Source organism: Epargyreus clarus, unplaced genomic scaffold, assembly GCF_041222505.1.
Source record: "Epargyreus clarus isolate Ecla_fem2 unplaced genomic scaffold, WU_Ecla_fem_2.2 ptg000033l, whole genome shotgun sequence".
Lineage (NCBI taxonomy): Eukaryota > Metazoa > Arthropoda > Insecta > Lepidoptera > Hesperiidae > Epargyreus > Epargyreus clarus.
This window is the reverse complement of record NW_027332238.1, coordinates 4,568,913-4,589,928: the sequence shown is the minus strand read 5'-3', so window position 1 is coordinate 4,589,928 and position 21,016 is coordinate 4,568,913. Positions and strand designations below refer to the sequence as shown.

At 40.7% G+C, this 21,016-nt stretch overlaps 1 protein-coding gene across 4 annotated transcripts in view; it reads left to right on the top strand.

The window, feature by feature from the left end:
- Window positions 1-21,016, top strand: part of LOC140755527 (uncharacterized) — a 58,934-nt gene that overhangs the window by 36,880 nt on the left and 1,038 nt on the right. For 2 of the 4 annotated variants that reach the window (XM_073090814.1, XM_073090813.1), the window contains exons 27-46: window positions 724-867; window positions 1,524-1,616; window positions 2,338-2,544; window positions 3,202-3,294; window positions 4,379-4,482; window positions 5,433-5,556; window positions 5,994-6,153; window positions 7,244-7,341; window positions 7,917-8,024; window positions 9,060-9,153; window positions 9,668-9,727; window positions 10,623-10,729; window positions 11,119-11,238; window positions 11,820-12,069; window positions 12,455-12,633; window positions 13,613-13,687; window positions 17,392-17,478; window positions 18,114-18,222; window positions 18,890-19,890; window positions 20,485-20,593. In XM_073090814.1, coding sequence (XP_072946915.1) covers window positions 724-867; window positions 1,524-1,616; window positions 2,338-2,544; window positions 3,202-3,294; window positions 4,379-4,482; window positions 5,433-5,556; window positions 5,994-6,153; window positions 7,244-7,341; window positions 7,917-8,024; window positions 9,060-9,153; window positions 9,668-9,727; window positions 10,623-10,729; window positions 11,119-11,238; window positions 11,820-12,069; window positions 12,455-12,633; window positions 13,613-13,687; window positions 17,392-17,478; window positions 18,114-18,222; window positions 18,890-19,890; window positions 20,485-20,593 — 3,322 coding nt within the window. The remainder of the gene's footprint in view (window positions 1-723; window positions 868-1,523; window positions 1,617-2,337; window positions 2,545-3,201; window positions 3,295-4,378; window positions 4,483-5,432; window positions 5,557-5,993; window positions 6,154-7,243; window positions 7,342-7,916; window positions 8,025-9,059; window positions 9,154-9,667; window positions 9,728-10,622; window positions 10,730-11,118; window positions 11,239-11,819; window positions 12,070-12,454; window positions 12,634-13,612; window positions 13,688-17,391; window positions 17,479-18,113; window positions 18,223-18,889; window positions 19,891-20,484; window positions 20,594-21,016) is intronic. The other 2 variants (XM_073090816.1, XM_073090815.1) reach the window with 2 other exon arrangements.

Here is a 21,016-nt window from a genome sequence, read left to right as displayed (position 1 = left end):
GGTTCGGATCGGATAACGTTTTTTATTGAAATGTGTTACGATTTCGCGCCAAAAATCCGCTATGTTGCTTTTTTTTTCTAACAGGTATCTAAGGACACTTGGGTATTTGAGACGAATATAATGACACCTGAATATAAAAATGGTAAAAATGTTTCTCATGCTTTGTTGGTCTTTAGCGTAGCGAAAAAAGTCTATGGTTGAATCCACCTCCTTTAACCCGAGGTTTAACCATACTAAATACGTACACATGCGGGATCTATTGGGCACAAATACAAGTCTGTGGAGAGATTAACTCAATTTGTATAACAATTAACTAAGTATATCACCATTATTTTGTAATAGAACGAATTCAGTTTATATAGCCGTATCAGTTTATTTGTAAAAATATTTGACACTACTACTTACATTAATTAGACACACTTTCCGATTTATTTTAGTGAAAACTTTCAACACATTGTACCTATTGGTAAAACAGTGTGTATTTGAATGTAACTTTAATGCCATTATGCCGACCTCCCGCTACTCGTCAAGAGATGGCGCCACGAGTATTCTGAATCACGCTATCGAAGTTTTCTAAATATCTGGCATATATACAAGTTCCGAACTGAGAATGTTGGAGCACGGCCGCTCCCCGGGCATGATCACCTAGCCCGGCGGGAGATCTCCCTTTGCCAAACCATCCCTAACATTGATTAATTTTAATCATATTAAATTCGTTCCCAGGCATTACCTAAGACCCTCCCACCGGCGAGCTTAACCTCGAGCACGGCACAACAGAAGCGGCAAGCGATGGAGGCGCAGCAGAAGCAGCTCACCGACAAGATGGCCAAGCTCATAGTATCCGACAAGCCGGACGGCAAGCCCAAGGTAGATATTATAATATAGGAGTAGCAGACGAACATGCAGTCCTGTCCACCTGATGGTAGGCTACTGCCGCCCATGGACATCTGTAATCAACCCCAGATAGGATTAGATATTCCTACCTGAGGTCGGCCACAGATGCGCCGCTACCCCTGAGGACTAAGCTGGAACGCCTCGGAAAAGTCTGTCTCCCTTACCACACCCTTCAAACCGGAACACAGCAGCGCTTAACACTGCTGTTATAACAGAAATAGGTGTGGAAGTGGCGCCTACCACCCGGAATGTAATCTAATCCGTATAGTTTCGGATTTGGCCCTGAAGACCCATTTGTTAAACTCACCCTCATATATTAGTAAAGATACTACGCCGCCTTGAAATTGAATAAAGCCACAAACGGCTTTATAGTAAGTTCTTTTTTTGAATTCTCGACAAATAAAAACATTTTTAGAGAAAATTTACGAATAAATAACTAATACTGCGTAATTTACATACTAAATAAATAATTATTTCAAATATTTTAGGGACATTTTAGCACGGAGACGTGGCAAAACTTTTTTACGCAACTATTTCAATTCTCATAACTGGGTACATTTTCTTGTTAGGAGTGAGTAATCTTTACTAATCTATGCTCACCCTGTAAAGAAATAATATTAATATTTCAGGCGGTACAGCGCACCACACAGGCGGCGGCGCCCTCCGCCATCAAGACCGAAGGGAAAGTCAACCCGAACGCTATGGAGCAGATACGATTACAGGTTGGTGGAGATTACGATTTTATTTTTATAACGAGCTTTTGCCCGCGGCTTCGCTCGCGTTACGAAGTAATATTTTCATCCCCTATTTTATCCCCTTGGGGGTAGAATTGATCAAAATCCTTTCTTAGCGGGTGCCTACGTCATAACATCTACCTGCATGCCAAATTTCAGCCCGATCCGTCCAGTGGTTTGGGCTGTGCGTGTGATAGATGTGTGATAGATCACTATGTCAGTCAGTCACCTTTGAGTTATATATATTTACATATTAGAGTAGCAGACGAGCATGCAGTTCACGTGGTGGTAAGTGGCTACTGCCGCCCATGGACAACTGATCTGATGATCTGTTATCAACCCCAGATAGGATTAGATATTGCTAACTAAAGTCAGCCACAGACGCACAGAGGACTAAGCTGGAATGCCTCGGCAAATTATACCACGTGATATCTTACTTACGTTTTAAGGGTAGCAAAGTCTTTACATAATTGGTTGTAGATGTCTTTCACCGGGACAGTTTTGGCGCAAAATATCAAAAACATGTCCAATTTCTATATACATTTATTAAAAATTATGCAAATATTTAATAGAATCAAAATTGAATATTTTTTTTTAATAGAAATAATATTTTTTAGGTTAATAGCATTTTTTTAGTTATTTTTTAGTCTTGATCGTCAAATTATATGTTTGACATGAAAATAAATCGAACACTAAATGACCTTTCTAGCAATTCAAACAACAACAACAGCAGCATCAACAGGCGCTGCAGCAGCAGGCGGCTGCGGCGCAACAACAGAAGCAACAGGCGGCCGCCGCTGCGGCGCAACAACAACAACAACAACAGAAGAAGCCCGAGCCGATATACGACCTGCCGATACACAACAAGCCGACGCCGCAGCAACAGCAGATGAGGCAGCAGCAGGCGCAGCAACAGGTAAGGGGGGAGTGAGTAGAGTGGGGAGAGAAAGGGAGATTTAGTAGGGGGAAGAGGGAGAATAGGGGGGAGAGAAAGGCAGAGTTTAAGGGGAAGAGGGAGAGAGATGGACATAATAGGGGGGAGGGAGAGAGCAGTAGCAGCTGCAAATTGTGCAAGAAGTGAGATAATGCTAAGATATAAAGAGCGGGGGATAATGGGAAAAAGAGAAGGGGGAAAGAGAGTGAGAGGTAGTTTAGCAGCAGTATATGAGGCAGCAGCAGACGCACCAACAGGTGAGGGTTGTAAGAGAGGGGAGGGAGTGGGGGAAGAGGGAGAGAGTGGGGGAAGAGGGAGAGAGTGGGGGGACTGTAGTAGCAGTAGGTAAAATGAACTCGTTCGATTCCCGGCTAGGGAAATAGATATTTTAAAAAATTAATGATGTAATTTTAGTTTTTATCAAAATCGGCTTCGTAACTCCTTTCAACATTTTGTCGCTAATCCTTATAGTTTGGGATCTGGCCCTGAAGGCCCGTTTTGAAAAATTCACCCTGTATAATATAGTACATTTATGGTTAAAATTATTTGTTTTACAATAACTTTGTAAATTAAAAAAATCATTAGAGTGTAAAACTACGTTAGTCGTTGTGATGCTTAAGTGGAACATTTCTATCACAGGTGCAACAGCCGCCTCAACAACAGTCGCAACAGACGCAAGCACAACAGAAACCCGCTCAAAACCAGACGCAACAGAATCAACAACAACAACAGGTATTTATTTATCTGACTATAAGTTTATGGCTTGATAACTTTGATGAGTAAAATGTATAGGTGTGACTAATATATTAGTAATAGGTACAGTTATTATAATACAAGCCATGTATATTCATATTAGGATAGGCGAATATAGAGTAATAGGTTACCAGGTATTAGTCAAATAATAGCGAGGCGAGCAGGCGAGTTGCCTCGTTATGACAATATGATTTGCCGGCTGCGGTCATCTCCTCTCATTCACTCGCCGAGCGGCCACAGTAGAAATATGGACCAGGATGGAAATTCCCTACAAGCGTTCGTAACGGCACACACACACAAACATGCGCCTGAAAATAACTAAGCCTGTTGAAGCATGAAGGAAAATTTAATCACCTTCACCAGTTTACTTCTATAATAGGCATACCTACGTGATTAATATCGTGCATATTCTCGAGTACTTGTATTTCATATTAATTATTGTAGATAATATTACCTACGCAGGTATCAATATTATATTGAGTAGCTAATAGTGATCGGTTCACTAATATGTGACTAATACCCAGTAATAGGTATGGTATCATAATATACGATAGCTAATATATTCAATAATAGGATTACCTATAAATAACCCTAATATAACATCTCTAGTAAAATGTGTAGATTGATCACTCCTAACAAGAAAGTGTAACCAATTTCATGGCGATGAAGTATCTTTCTAATTTACTTTAAAAAATCAACAAAGAGGGTGCTTATTTTTGGTGACATGTGGACTGGTGTGTGTGGATGGTGGTTATGTGACCAATATTTATTTTTACATTTCGTCTCTGTATGGAGGAGGGCGACTCGTAGGCTTTTGCTTTTATTTCGTTGTCACGGAGCGGGGGAGGGGGGTTGGGGGCGGTATAACAGCAGTTTTGAACGCGGCTGTCTTCTGGTTTGTTCTAAAGGAGGAATACTACTCCGTGGCCGACCTCGTGTAGGATTCTATTCCCATCTGGGGTTGATTAGTGATGTCTACGGGCGGCAGTAGCCACTTGCCATCAGGTAGACTAATAGTCTTCTGCTACTTTAATATTTAGTAAAAAAAATATTTTTTTTTTAGCAGCAGCAGCAACAGCAGCGGCAGAGCCGGCCGCAGCAGCAGCGCGCGGTGTCGCTGTCCAGCCGCGACAGCAGCGTGTTCTCCACGTACTCCGGCTGCTCCGGGTGAGTGGCCACCCATTGTCCGGCAGCAGCGCCAGGAGCAGGAGCGGCAGAAACAATAATAGCTGTGTCTGTGTGTGTGAGACGACCCGCGTGTCTGACGCGCAGAGGGTCCCGGGTTCAATCCCGGCCAGACAGATTTCTAAATGATGAATTTAGATTTCTGTTTCTGAGTCTGGGCGTTTGTGTATTTGTCTATGTGTGTGTCCATAGCATCCATGATACAGGGAATCCTAGTGTGGGGCTGTGAGTGTAGAAAGCGTGCTTATCCAAAACGTTCCAGCTTAGTCCTCAGCGGTAGCGGCGCATCTGTGGTCGACCTCAGGTAGGAAATTAATCTTAACACCCCGGTTACCATGATTATCTGACCAACATCTCATCTTTGTCCTCACACTCTCGACCCCACCGTGACCACACTGCCACCATCGTTCTTTATCCCTCCCCCATCCCCCTCCATTTCCTTGACTTGTACAATACCTTGAAAACAGCTGTTACGGTAATACGTGAATATTTCATTCACATATACATAGTACAATGCTTAAATTAAACTCTATCACACCTGTCCTCCTCAGTTATAACAATGATAATTATGAATTTTTTAGTTTAGTACTGTAATTTTAATCTCGACCCCCCGTGACCCCTCAGGAGCGGGTACGGCGCGGACGACCCCCGCGACTTACCATTACCTTACCAGACACATAGTACAGTGAACTTATATTACACTTTGTCCCACCGTGACCCCTCAGCAATAATAATAATAATGAATCTTTCACTAACACATACATAGTACAGTTAACCCCCTATTTATTATAACACACACACACACACAACCCCTTATTTATTATAAACCTTTATTTATTATAAAGAATATTCTATTTATCTATGTATCTACCTTTAATCCATAGTGGTACTAGTACAGTGATATTAATCTCGACCCCCCTATGACCCCCCAGGAGCGGGTGCGGCGCGGACGACCCCCGCGACCTGGACGCGCTGCTGCAGTACATAGAGGGGCCGGCGCGGCACGTGGACCGCGGCAAGAAGCGAGCGAAGAAGCAGCGGCAGCGCGCCAAGAAGGTGAGGCGGGGGAGGGAGAGGGTGGGTGTGTGTGGGGGTGTTGGTGAGGATGTTTTGTATGAGAGAGAGTGAGGGAGTTGGATGATGTGTGGGTGGGAGAGAGAAAGGAAGTGAGTTTATGGATGGATGGATGGATGGATGGTGAAAGTGGAGACTTAGTTGACAAACTTTCTCAAATATCCTGTATATAATTAAATTGGAAAAATATATAGGGAGAATTTTTCAAATGGTGGTTTCAGGGTGAAATCTTTAATATTATCATTTCTTCTCGGAATTTGATCCTTATAAGCGACACTATCTGATGATGGAATAATACAGTTAGAATAATATTTATAGTTTCGGATATGGCCTTGAAGGCCTATTTGAAAAATTCACCCTGTAAAATGTTCCATTCCAAAATAAATAAAATAAAGCTAACACCCCACTCCCGCCACCAGATGGAGTCCCGCTTGATCGCACAGCGCGCGGCGCTCGCGAGCGAGCTGAGCTTCCTGCGCAAGTCGAGCGCCGCGTTACACGGCGAGCACGAGGCGGCGCGCGAGCGGCTCGACGACGCGCGCGCCACGCTCGCCGACGTGCAGCGCCAGCGGAGGAAGGGTGAGTGTGCGGGGCCGGGGGCACGGGGCCGGGGGCACAGGGGGCGGGGGGGACACACGGCGAGCACGCGGATGGAGGGAAAGGGGGTAGTAAGGAGAATGAGGAGAAAAGAGGAAAAGAATAAGAAGGAAAGAAAAAGGATGAAGGACAAGAGTAAGATTGTCTTACAATAAAAAAAAAATATAATTGAAAATAAGTGGTAGCGTAGAAGACGGAACTTTGTTGAAAAGAGAGTACAGATGTAAAGTTAAAGTTCTCTCTCACTCTCTCTCTCTCACTCTCTCTACGAGATAGCCTCTCTTTTATTTCCTATATCTATTAAGAAAGGTTGATAAAAAAAAAGGATTAGAAAAAAGTTTAGAAAATTCCTAAAATTAACTTTATATCACGGCGTGCGTAAATTGACGTTTTACGCACGCTTCGCGTGCGCAAAACCCCCATTTCCGACCCCGTAATATAAAATTTTATACAACACGCGGACGAAAAATGTTTTTCTGACTCGTGTGATTGCAGTCCTCGCCTGCGGCTCGGCCTGCAAACTCACACTTGTCAGAAAAAAATTTTTCGTCCTCGTATTGTAATGTACTATTTGTTCACTATTTGTAGAAGTAATTGAGACTAAAATAAATTAGGCATTGTGGGTACTTGTTGCGAGTTGAAAATAATATTTAGTATCGGTAGTTTGTATATGTTTATTCGCTAAAAATGCTTATTAATATTTACAAAAATAGTGATACAACTAGCGGATAACCAGGTAGCACTGCTGTGGGAGAAAAACGATGTATTGCTGTCTTGCTTCAACGGTGTACGCTCATCGTGATGCATTAGAGCGAGATGGTGAATGGCGATGTTCCATGAGTGTGAGCGAGATGGATATGGAAGATTATAAATATTGCCCATTCGCTCTGCGGCCCTCAGTCGCCGCTCGGCACTCGTAGGCGCTGGCGTATGTGTTGTATCCCACAGCATCAATATCGCCCTCTGATTTAAAAACAAGTGAACTTTAATGACGTCACAAGTAAGTAAAACTCGCTTAAAAATATAACCTGAATGCCGTCACAAAACATTAATAAGTTATTTTTGTCTACAGGCAAGAAACCGAAACTGAATCCGGCGCAGCAGGCGATGGTGCAGTTATACTCGGAGCAGATTGCCGAACTGAACGTCATGACCACAAACACGCTCAAGGTAACGCACCGTTCACATACACGGATCATTAAAATATAAAATATCGTACGGATATGTTATATTTTCACCGTTCAATATATTCAATATAATATAAAATATGTGTACCAGGCGTGAGTGGTACAGAAAGGTGGTAGAACCCTTTGTGGTTCGACTCCGGCGGCACCACCGCCACACCTATTTATGTTATAACAGCAGTGTTAAGTGCTGCTGTGTGATTTGAAGGGTTTGGTAGGTAGGAATCTAATTTTACCTGAGATTGATTATAGATGTCCATGGGCGGCAGTAGCCACTTACCATCAAGAAGGTTTCATGCTTGTCTGCTAATCCTATAATATAAAAAAAAACGTCGAAAAATAGTTATTTATTGTATGGCGACTCCCATTTATTTGCAATTTGTTTACTGTTGTTATCCACCGCGATCAATACTCTGTAAAATATTCTAGTGTCTATCTGTTACGGTTCAGAAGATAGAGCCCTAAGAGAGATGGACAGACAGTGACGGACAGGCAAACAGACACTGCAATGGCTCTACTATCAATTGTATGTTACAAAGTGTGTTGTTGTTGTTGTTCCAGGACGTGCAAGCGGCGGATCGTCGCGTGGCGGAGTGCGCGCGGCGCTTGCAGCTCGTGGAGCGGGAGCTCGCCGATGCGAGGGCGCTCGCCGCCGGCGGGGACCCCAGGGTGAGTGTACACAGGCATACACACAGACAGACAGACAGACAGGCAGACACACACTCGCGCGCGCATAGAGACAGAGAGACACTATCAGACAGACACATAGAGACTTACACACATAGACAGACAGATACACATCCACACACACACAAAGACAGACAGAGAAACAGGCGTACCCACACAGAGGTACTCAGCGTGTCATGTAGACAAATAATGGACGCTACGGTCAGGGCACTGGGAGAGAGAGAGAGATGGGGGTGGTAAATGACTTGAATAGAATACATGTAATATAGAGAGAGAGAGAGAGAAAGAAAGAAAGAAAGAAAGAAAGAAAGAAAGGGAGGGAGAAGGACAAACTCGCGCACGCGCAATACACATATAGGTAAACATAGGTAAACAGACAGACCGATGCACAAATACCATACGTATAAGATAACACATATATAAAAAAAAAATACCCCTCTAAATACACATAGATAGACTTAATAATATATACAGTTAGACACACAAACACATGCATAGAAACGGAATGCATAGAATGTTAAACATAACACACATAACATATTTAGAAACAGATACAAACACAAATAGACATAATATAAACAGACTTTTCATACATATGACAGAGAAGGAATTGAAACATAAAAATAAGTAAAAAGGGTAAATCTAGTTTAAAACATACATACTGAGTTTTTCCGATACGCTAGTGTACACACTTTCAAATCTGAATTGTGTAGTCACACACAGAAAACAACCAAAAAACACACACACACACACACACATGGGGCTCTTCAAAAAAGGTGCAAAAAGAGCTCTCCTTCGAAGCCGGCGATGCATTGGCGACTCCTCTGGCGTTGCAAGTGTTCATAGGCGACGTTGACTACTTTCCATCAGGTAGCACGTCTGCTTTATCATTAGGCTTAAATATATATAAAAAAAACACACACACACTCACACATATCTTTATAAATCCATCACACATACACACAAAAACATAATATTATAAATATTACTATTATAAAAATCTGTTGTCACCCCCAGAGCGACCAGAGGGTGCAGCACAACAGCCGTCAGCTGTCGGAGCAGAGCCAACACTACGATGACTATGAGGACGACGTGGAGGTCAGGGAGGAGGGTGAGTTGTTGTTGTTGACATTTTGACATCTACCTGACTATCATATGGAGTGTGGAAAAGATCTTAAGGGGGTTCAGAGGGAGATAGGTATCAGGAAAACGGCATGCTCTATCTGGTATTTGAAGGTGGTAGAACCCGTTATGGTTCGACTCCGGCGGCACCACCGCCACACCTATGTCTACCTAATAACAGCAGTGTTAGGAGCTGATGTGTTCCGGTTTGAAGGGTGTGGTAAGGGAGACAGACTTTTCCGAGGCGTTCCAGCTTAGTCCTCAGGGGTAGCGGCGCATCTGTGGCCGACCTCAGGTAGGAATTTAATCGTATCTGGGATTAATTACAGATGTCCATGGGTGGCAGTAGCCACTTACTATCAGGTGGACTGCATGCTCGTCTGCTACTCTTACATTATAAAAAAAATGTGGCACTTTTCTAAAGAGATTTCGCAGTTAGATCGAGGAGGTATAGTCCGTGTAAAACTGCTAGTCCGCGCTAATCTATGTGTAATGTGTTACAGTGGAGCGGACACACATGTGCGGGACGAGCGGTGTCGCACACATACCGGCGCATGTGCATCGTGAGTTATATATCTATTTATTTCTATTTAATTCAGACATGGTCCATATCTTGTTAGTATTTACATTGTACTTAAAAACCTATGTTAGTAGAATTTATCATAATTACAAAGAAACAAGAAATAATAATTTTAATTAATTAAATAAAGGACTTTGTAGCCGGGGGAACATATCGTTCAGTAAAACAATAATTCAAATTCTTTATTTGGTAGAACACAGTTATTACACAGATACTATGTGCATACTGTAGTCGAGTGTGTTCTACCTGTATGAGGTAAATTATTTTATAAATTAAAATTAGTTACTAATTATATTATAACCGAATGGCATTAAGTTGAATTATAATTTTATATAAAATAGCTGACCCGGCAAAATTTGTACCGCCTCAAAATCTATTTATCAAATATATTTCATATAAAATATAGCCTATATTACTCGTGGATAATGTAGCTTTCGAATGGTGAAAGAATTTTTAAAATCGGTCCAGTAGTTTTTGAGCCTATTCATTACAATCAAACAAACAAACAAAGTTTTCCTCTTTATAATATTAGTATAGATTTAATTAATTATTTAAAGGGCTAGTGCAGTTAAGGGTTAAGAAACTCGGCCACCTGATCGAAGGGTCCTAGGTTCGAAGCCCAGGCACGCCTCTGATTTTTCAAAGCTAAGTGCGTATTAGAAGTTAATTATCACTTGCTTAAACGGCGAAGGAAAACTTCGTTAGAAAACCTGCATACCTGAGAAATCTAAAAAGAAATATAATTCTCAAAGGTATGTGAAGTCTACCAATACGCACTTGTCCAGCGCGGTGGACTATGACCTAATCTCATTCTGAGAGGAGACGCATGCCCAGTAGTGGGACAGTGATGCTTAACATTATAACCGTTTGCGTTACAGCTACGACCCCACAGGAGCCGCCCCAGAAGGACCCCCAGCGGAAACAAACCTGGGAACAGGCGTTGGCGCACATCAACCAACTGGCCAAGGGGTCTAACAAGGAGAAGGTAAGAGTAATGATACTCGAATATCAAAGGTTTTAAAGGTGGTAGAACCCTTTGTGGTTCGACTCCGGCGGCACCACCGTCACACCTATATCTGTTATAACAGCAGTGTTAAGTGCTGCTGTGTTCCGGTTTGAAGGGTGTGGTAAGGGAGACAGACTTACCCGAGGCGTTCCAGCTTAGTCCTCAGGGGTAGCGGCGCATCTGTGGCCGACCTCAGGTAGGAATATCTAATCCTATCTGGGGTTGATTACAGATGTCCATGGGCGGCAGTAGCCACTTACCATCAGGTGGACTGCTTTTTCGTTTCCTACTCCTGCATTATGAATAAAATATATATATTTTTTAAAATACTTATAATAATAATATTTGTTTTTTATGTATGTTAATAGAAAAAACAAAAAGAGAAGCAGGCGATCAAGAAACAACAGGAGGAGAAGAAACGCAGCGAGTCCGCGACGGAAACGCAGCCGCTGTCCAAGAAGCAGAGGAAGCTGCTGGCCAAACAACAGGTGAGTGTGCACTGTTGTTGTTGTTGTTGTTGTTGTTGAGGTACTGACAGCATAGACTCCGAACATAAGACGTTACGAGAAAGATTTGAGTTACCTCGTAAGTGTTTCACTGTAGAGTTAGCGATAGTAATGCACGTTATTAATATTCCATCGATCTCTTTTGCCTTTGCCTATTGAAGATCGGAACTTGACACACGTATTTTTCAAGTAGGCCTTCAGGACCAAATCTGAAACTTTAAGGATAAGCGAAAAATGCTGAAAGGAGTTACGAGGCCGATTTTGATAAAGATTTTTTAATCTTTATCAAAATCGGCCTTCTGTTTTCTGCATCAATAGTTTTCAAAATATCTTTTCCCTAGCCGGGAATCGAACGTGTTAATTTAAAAATTGCATAAACCTTTAATATACAACCATCGGATAGTGTCGCTTATAAGGATAAAATTCTGGGAAGTAATTATAATTGTAAAATAACAAACCGAAGGAATGGGTCATTTTGAGTATTTTATATCTGTATTTTCTGAAATAAATGTAAAGTTATAGTAATAAAGAAATATAATATGTTATTTCTGATTAATTTCCAGGCGGAGGAGGAAGAACAGAAGCGCCAACAGGAGCAGCAGCGGAAGCAGGAGGAGAGGCGGCGCGAGAAGGAGAAGGAGAAGGAGAGCGGCGCGCAGAAGGAGAAGCGGATAGAGGTGGTGAAGACGGAGACGGTGGACAAGCGCGAGCGGCGCGCGGAGAGGAAGCTGGAGCTCGCGCGCCAGAAGGAGGAGAAGCGGCAGGAGGCCGCCAGGAAGAGGGAGAAGGCCAGGGAGAAGAAGGAGAGGAACGGTGGGTTGCTAAGTGTTTTTTGATTTTGGTTTCTACAAAGGAAGAAGTGATTGGAGGTTGTGCGGAGGGAGAAGGAGAGGAATGGTGAGTTGCGTTTTATTGTTTTATAAAATGCGCGAGAAAAGGAGGAGTTTATTGAGGTTGAACAGTTGAGGAAGAAAGCGGGGTAGGATTGGTTAGTTAAATTTAGTGTTTTTTTTTAACATAGGATTTGTATGTCAAAAGCAGAAGTGGCTAAACCCAGAGGAAAAGTTTAATTTTTTTTGGTTTGATTTAATTTGTATACAATGAAACACCATTAAATTAAGTAACTTGCTTGCAATAAAATGTTGTTATATTTCATTAATTTAAAAAATAAAAAATGTTATTATATTTTCTTCCACAGCACAAGCCCAAGCGAAACCGAAACAACAGCCGCAACAGGCGCCGCCACCGAGCCAACAACAACAGAGCAAGAAGGAGAAGAAGAAGGAGACGCCCCAACAACAACAACAGCAACAGAACAACACACCGAGCCACGTGGTCAACATCACCGCGGATACCACGCTGTCGGTGGTTGATAAGGTGAGTTTCTCTTTCATAATATAGGAGTAGCAGACGAGCATGCAGTCCACCTGGTGGTAGGCTACTACCGCTCATGGACATCTGTAATCAAACCCAGATAGGATTAGATTCCTACCTGAAGTCGGCCACAGATGCGCCGCTACCCCTGGGGACTAAGCTGGAACGTCTTGGATAAGTATGTAAGTATGTGTAGCTTACCAAACCCTTCAAACCAGAACACAGCAGCGCTCAACACTGCTGTTATAACAGAAATAGGTGTGGCGGTAATACCGTCGGAGTGAAATCAGTGTTCTGGTTTGAAGGACGTGGTAAGGGAGACATGCTTTTCCGAGGTTCCAGCTTAATCTTCATGGGCAGCGGCGCATCTGTGGTCGACCTTCGGCAGGAATATCTAAGCCTATCTGAGGTTGATTACAGATGTCCATGGGCGGCAGTAGCTTACCATCAGGTGGACTGCATGCTTGTGTTTTGCAGACTTATGAAGTTGTGACCTATGTCATCATCGTTACCCATTCCACAAAGGGTTGTATAGTTCGCCATAGCCAATTGTATGACCATACCTGCTCGCAACAACTTCAGAGCGGACTAGCAGTTTGGCGCGGACTATACCATGGTTATATAAAATACTAGCTGACCCGGCAAACGTTGTGTTGCCATATAAATAAAAAAAATGTTAAGGGTGAACAACCCTTATCACTTACGGGTTTGACAAATAGATAGAATATTTGAAACTGCGATGGTAGCGAAGTCTGTCGAATCCAATGTGAAACATTCCAAAATCAACAACTACTTACGAATTAAAAAATAATTTAAAAAACCTTTTCCCACAGACTAAATTATGAATCTAAACCATTCTCAAGTTCTCCCTTGAACACACACAACAAATTTCATCAAAATCAGTCCAGTCGTTTAGGAGGAGTTCAGTGACATACACACGCACATAAGAAATATATATATATAAAGATGTGATGTTGTCCAGAGCTCGTGCGGTGCGGAGGCGGAGAAGGCGGCGGCGTCGTGCAGCATCATGGAGCAGCTCAGTAGCGGGGTACAGGTAACATTTTGTTGTTCGCTTCTTTGTGTTGCCACGCTTACCTATATACTATGTCGCGGTGTAAGAGTCAGATAAACGTATCTACAAAAAATCAAAAAACGTTTTTTTTTTTCACAAAACGGTTCACAATGTAGTCCTTTATAAAATGGTAAAACGACGTAACGCTATATTCAATATTTCACAAAAAGAAATATTATAAGACCCACTTTCGATTGAACCAGAATAACGTATTATGAGTACCCATAGATTAGTAAAGATTACTCACTCCTAACAAGAAAATGTACCCAGTTTTGAGAATTGAAATAGTTGCGTAAAAAAGTTTTGCCACGTCTCCGTGCTAAAATGTCCCTAAAATATTTGAAATATTTATTTATTTATTATGTAAATTGTACATTGTAATTGTAAATTACGCAGTATTAGTTATTTATTTGTAAATTTTCTCTAAAAATATTTTTATTTGTCAAGAATTCAAAAAAAGAACTTACTATAATAAGTCGTTTGTGGCTTCATTCAATTTCAAGGCGGCGAAGTATCTTTACTAATCTATGTGAGTACCGTTAAATTAATTTTAATTATCATGTTACCTGTTAGACCTTTAAGAACGTATTTGCAAAAAATACGTTTTTAATCATAGATTATTGTATGTCCACAATATCATCACTGTATCATCACAATATCATCACTGTATATAATCTCTATTAATCAGCTGGCAAAGTTTGAAATGGCGAATTGTCACACTATTTTTGCTCTCCTGTAAAATTGACAAAATGTAGATATGTTCATCTGACTCTTACACCGCGATATACATACTTAGTATACTTAAATAGGACTATATATTTATATAAGTATGTTTTTTTTAATTGTAATTATTGTTATCGTTTTTATACATACAAATGGATTGATATATTGATGTTCAATAATTATAGTTTAAAATCTAAAGACCACGCTAAAATCGCACAAGGACAATTGTGATGAGATGAATCGGATAAAATTATTTAAATCGTGTATTGTCATCGGTTCTTGATAATTGTTCAATCGGACTGTTCAAAGTCGGCAAAAATCAAGTTCAAAGATTCCGTTACATACATACAGGTCAAGCTAATAAAAGCGTGGTAAAAAGAATCTATTTTTAATAAAATATTTTTGAAATTTGATGCCTATTTTGACACTTAATTCATAAAAAAATGTATATTATCTTATGAAAATATGTCTAACAATGTATTTATTTAATCGCAAACGTTTGTTCGTTCGTAATAAAAAGACATGTCATGACCATTGAAACATTTTTATTTGTAATGAAATATAATCAGAATTAAAAATTACTAGAATAAAAATATGTTACCATTTTTTTTTTCCATTCATGTGATTTTATGCATAATTTTATCACATAAACTCCATCATTAATCAGTTTCCTAGGCAAATGATAAGGGCTCCATTATTGTAGTACTATTTCAATGTTGTAGCACTTTTAATTCGGACACTTTTGAACGAAATTCTTGGTTTATGAATTGGTAGGTGAATATTACATAGTATATTATGTTTAGCATGACGCTTACCATTATATAGCTTAAGCAAGCACATATGCTATATATGAATATATAAAAATGTATATAATAATTTTAATACATTTTTATATATTAATAATTTAGTAACTTGGAGCATCATTCAAAATGAAACTATTTTCCTTTATCATTTAATTAAAATATCCAACATTTATAACAGATTTAAAGAAAAAAAAAATTATTAACTTTATTATCGAATAATGCCATTACAGGCTTATTATTTGTAAAACTTACAAAAAATATGTAAGAGGTTATATTATTTTTATGGCGTATTTCGTAAAAGATTTAAAAAATAATGCGTATATATTTCGAATAACTTATCAGTGCGCGTGTCAGGGGCGCCCCTGGCCATCATAATGTTGCTGGGTTTTCAAAATTACCTAAAAAGTGGAAAATTTTAATGTCTATATTTTTAAAATTATTATTTTATTAAATTAAAATAAAGATTAAAAACTTATTGCTTGGGAAATTTAAAAATGTATCATGAAGCTAAATCCTATCTGGGGTTGATTACAGATGTCTTTGGGCGGCAGTAGATTACCATCAGGCGGACTGCATGCTCTTCTACTCCTATATTATATAAAAAACTTCTCTTCCTATATTATATAAAATAAAACATTATACTTTGCTTTCTAGTGCACTACTTATGAGTGTTGCTTTATTTTCTTAATTTTCTACTATTTCTTTTTTATTTATTACTCGTTTGTATTGTTTCCAAAAACTATAATCTTGTTTTAATTTTATATCCTAATTATATCTACAGACATTACACGTATCAGACACGGCCCGTGTCTGACAAAGTCTTATTTTTCTATATCTTTTTGATAACCCGCGTGGCGGAGCGGTCCCCATACCAGTCAGACGCGCAAAGGTTTTTGGGTTCGATCCCCGGCCAGACAGATATCTTAATGATGAGTTTAGATATCTGTTCTGGGTCTGGGTGTTTGTGTGTGTGTCCATGGCACCCATGATACAGGGAATCCTAGTGTGCGGCTATGAGGGTAGAAATCATTTATTTATTAATATAATATTTGATCAGGCACAGCCCGTGTCTGCGGTCGCGGTACGGAAGATATAAATACGTTAATTTCACACATGGGAATACGTTATGTCTGTCACGGCACGCGTCTGACACGCCCTATGTCTGTGGATGTGAATTATCCCTAATACCTGCAGTATTATTTTAACATTGTTGATTTTGAAACTAATTATAGATGCTATTCTTATTTTTTTCGTAATTCATAGTGATTATTATTAACATAGCAGCAGTGATAGCCTAGTGGTTAAGAAACGCGGCCTCTCGATCGAGGGGTCCGAGGTTCAAATCCCAGGCACGCACCTCTGATTTTCAAATTTATGTGCGTATTAGAAATTAATTATCACTTGCTTAAACGGTGAAGGAAAACATCGTGAGGAAACCTGCATACCTGAGAGATTTATAAAAAATCTTAAAGGTATGTGAAGTCTACCAATACGCACTTGTCCAGCGCGGTGGACTATGGCCTAATCCTTCTCATTCTGAGAGGAGACCCGTGCCCAGCAGTGGGACAGTAATGGGTTGATGATGATGATTATTAACAAATGTATATGGCGTATTATTTAGAAAGAGGAATATGTTGATCTGATATGCTGATGGTTTCGGGTTTCGGTTTCAATTTTCGGACAGGCAAACATTTAAATTCTGGATTTCTATCCATGTCATCCTACAGAAAATTCTACTATGAAGATTCAATACAAAATATTTATAACTATTGTGTATAATAAATAAAAATAAAAAAGGCAATTTATTCTATTAATTAATATACATATAAGTCAGTTTATATTTTTAAAATTGTCAAGTTACATATTATTAGTATTAGTAATAGTAATTATGTCACATTCGTCAATTAATTTTATTTATTTATTTATTTATTTATTCATTTATTTCAGACAACAAGGCCCATATTACATATACCTTACAGACTAACATACATACTAATATATACTTATAACTAAATCACGTATTTGCGGCGACGTGAGACGCGAGTCTGCTGACTTCCGGGGGTCCTCTCCGTCCACGGAACTTCCGGAACACAACTCCCTTCGGCTATTTTAACCATTATGTATATTTATATATAAGTATGTGTGTCTGTTTGTCCGTAGGTGGCTGACCTGAAGCTGCCCCCCGGCATCACGCTGACCAGAGTGCAGCCCAGCGAGAAGAAGGAACCCCCACCGATCAAGTCTGTGGTGAGTTGAGCCACTGTGCCGTTGGCGTGGTTATTATTATACGCGAATGGGCATGATGACAGTATTGAAAAATCGAAGAATAAATTATTTATTAAAAAACAATATGTTGAAAGCATTCTCGAAAATAGCCCAGTTTTAATAAAAAAAAACTTTAGGATTAATTATATTTTCAATAAAATAAAAGTATAAAATAATGGAGTCGGCCATTTTGTCTAAAACGTTAATCGGGGCGAAATGACGTCATTTTTTTGGCGTGTCACCGTATTGCTTGAACTTTTCTATGGGATATCGAAGCGTGACGTCACTCGCGGATGCCATGACACCCGTGAGCGTTCTCGCGCTTAATTCAAAGTTTGTTTTAATAATGCTAATATTTCCGTTAATACTGAATTTATTGCCGAAATAATAGGATTTTTGGAATCAGTAGACATGTATCTACATTATAGAAGGGGAATTCAAAATTTGTCCATTCTATACGAGTACGAATTTATTGCCGAAATAATAGGATTTTCGGAATCAGTAGACATGTACCTACATTATAGAAGGGGAGTTCAAAATTTGTAATCATGCCCATTCTATACGAGTACTTCGTTTGAATGTTAAGTGAATATAGTGAATGTTGTCGGTGTCCGCAGCCGCTGTGGAAGTGCAGCGCGCTGTCGGCGGCGCCGACGCCGGTGGCGCGGCCGCCGCCCGTCATCAACGCGGAGCCCGGCATGATGATGTTCAGCGCCGCGCACCCCGGTACGTACCAACTATACCGCTATTGTAACACACTACACTAGAATTATCATCGTATAGTCCGCGCCAAACTGCTAGTCCGCTCCGAATGACGAAACATATCGCGTCGCAATGCTATTGGGGCAAGGCTACTTGTGGATATTGGCGGGATGAAGACAGCGCAGGACCTTCCCGGAACATAGCTACATAGCTGCGTTAGTATGCCCTTACGTTGCTACGGAATATATGCTTGCAATAATGCGCAACAACTTCAGAGCGGACTTGAAGTTAGGCGCGGACTATACACAATCTAGTTACCCCAACCCTACTTCTACCTTCGGACGTCTAACATGGCATGATACCACCTCTATCGAGCCTACCTTCCTCTGGTTCGAACGAAACTTTTTGCTTCATCATTCTTAATACGAACCACCAAAGAGTAGAATGCCCTGCAGACTTCTGTTTCCCAATAAGTATAATCTACTTCTAGACTACTTCTAAGTATCATACGCTTACCATCAGGCGAGATGAAAGCTAAACACGTGCCTATCTACTTTTAAAAGAAATTATATAAATTAATTAATTTATTCCAGTACAACGCGTATACTGTGGTACTTAAATGCTTCTAATTTCTATAATTAACATTATTTTCCAATTACTAATAAACAAATTATTTTTAATTTATTTACAGAACCACCGAAAACTATAATAGTACCGGAGCCCTCACCCCAGGGGGTTGCAAAATCGAAAAAAGCGAAGAAGAAGGCCAAGAAAGCCGCCGCCGCCGCTCAGTCCGACACCCCCGAGCAGAAACCAGAGGGGAGCAAGATGGTCACCCTGCGCAACCCCATGTTCCACCCCAACCTACCCTCGGTGCAAATAACAAACGCACCCCAGCAAAAGAAATCCGAGATCCGTATCCCGGACCCCATACCTATGCCACCGACTCCTTGCCAAGCCACGATCACCCCCACTTCGAATGGAATGTATACCATCCGGAATCCATTGATGTCGATGATGCATCAGCAAAGTCTCATGGGTATACGGAGCCAGACACCCCAAATGAACCCCGTTTACACGCAACCCCAATACAGCTACGTCAACCCCAACGTCTACAACCCCGTGCAGACCCCCAATCAGTCCTACGTCCTGGATCCAGCACGGAACTCACCCAAAATGGAGAACACGGAGTATCAAAACCGGATCATGAATCTTGCATCGTTCACGCAGAAGAACGAGGAAGGTTACTCGTTGTTCAAGACATCGAACGATAACCAACAACAGAGCTTCCTAACTCCGGAGTACTTTGAGAATCCTAATCCGAAGCCCGTTGTCTCACCTAATCCGATAGGCACGAGGCCGGACCCAAACAGGAACTTTGATAACGACTCCCTCTTCACACACCCATCCCGTCCTGAGCCAATAGGGACTCCGTTAAAACGGGACGAGGAGAGAACGGACTTCACCGGAAGCCTCTACACTCCGTTCGGGCAGGAGGACAGGAATGTGTTCCGGAATGCCCTATTCAGTGACAAGGCAGAGTATCCCAGTGTAACGAAGAGTGAAGAGTATAGCAATAATATGACGAATGGTGATCCGTTGCCGTACTTCCAAAGGTTGAGGGCCGGTTCGAAGTTGAACAACGAAGTGACTATACATTACGTGACAGACTCCAAGTATTATAAGGGACAGGTGAGTTAGTTTTATTTGTTAAAAAGTTAAAAAGTTAAAAAGGCTTGGTAATTATGATTTATTTTAAAATATATTTATATAAATAATAAATAAAAAAGTTCAATTGTAAATATTTAAGTCAAAAAATATTTTTTTTCACTTACATATGAACTAAATCCGAAATTATCCGAATTAGCGAAAAACGCTGAAAGGAGTTACGAGACAGATTTTGATAAAAACTAAAACTGTATGTAATGATACAGTTACATGATACAGAGAATAGGTTTTAAAAACTAATGAGTTTTTAAAACCTATTCTCTAGCTGGAAGTCACTGGGAAAATAAAAAGTGCACTATGTATTATACCACTATCGGATGGTATTGCTTATAAGGAGCCAATTCTGGGAAGTAATGATAAATGATAAAACTAAAAGTTTCATTTTTAAGAAAAGACAATAAACAAATAAAGATATTTTTATTCGTTTTTTGGGTCGCTCATTCCGAATTCGAGGTCCTTAATGGACATTGCAATATTTCATAACCTAAAAAAACTATATTTTTGATATAAACGACATAACTTACTGACTCAATCTGACGCTGTGGTCCATATCTCCAGGAGCAGCAGCCTGCGGAGCCCCCGGCCCCGCGCGAGGAGTACTCCCGCGACTGGTACTCGCGCGCCTGGCCCGACGGACTGTACGGAGCCCCCGGATCCCACCCACACGGTGAGACACTGACACTTGGTAGGACCCCTTTCCTGTCACACACGCTTCCTTGAGGTAAAAGGTGCAAAAGAACCTCTTCTACAAAGCCGGCGATGCTTCGGCGACTCCTCTGGTGTTGCAAATGTCTATAGGCGACGTTGACTGCTTTCCATCAGGTAGCACGTCTCCTTAATCGTTAGGTTAGACCATGTATTTTGTGAAGGTGGTATAAAATCCTCTGTGGTTCGACTCCGGCGGTACTACCGCCACACCTATTTCTGTTATAATAACAGTAGTGTTAAATGCTGCTGTGTTCTGGTTTGAAGTGTGGTAAGGGAGACATGGTTTTCCGAGGCGTTCCAGCTCAGTCCTCAGAACTGGCGACGTATCTGTGGCCGACCTCAGGTAGGAATATCTAATCCTATCTGAGGTTGATTACAGATG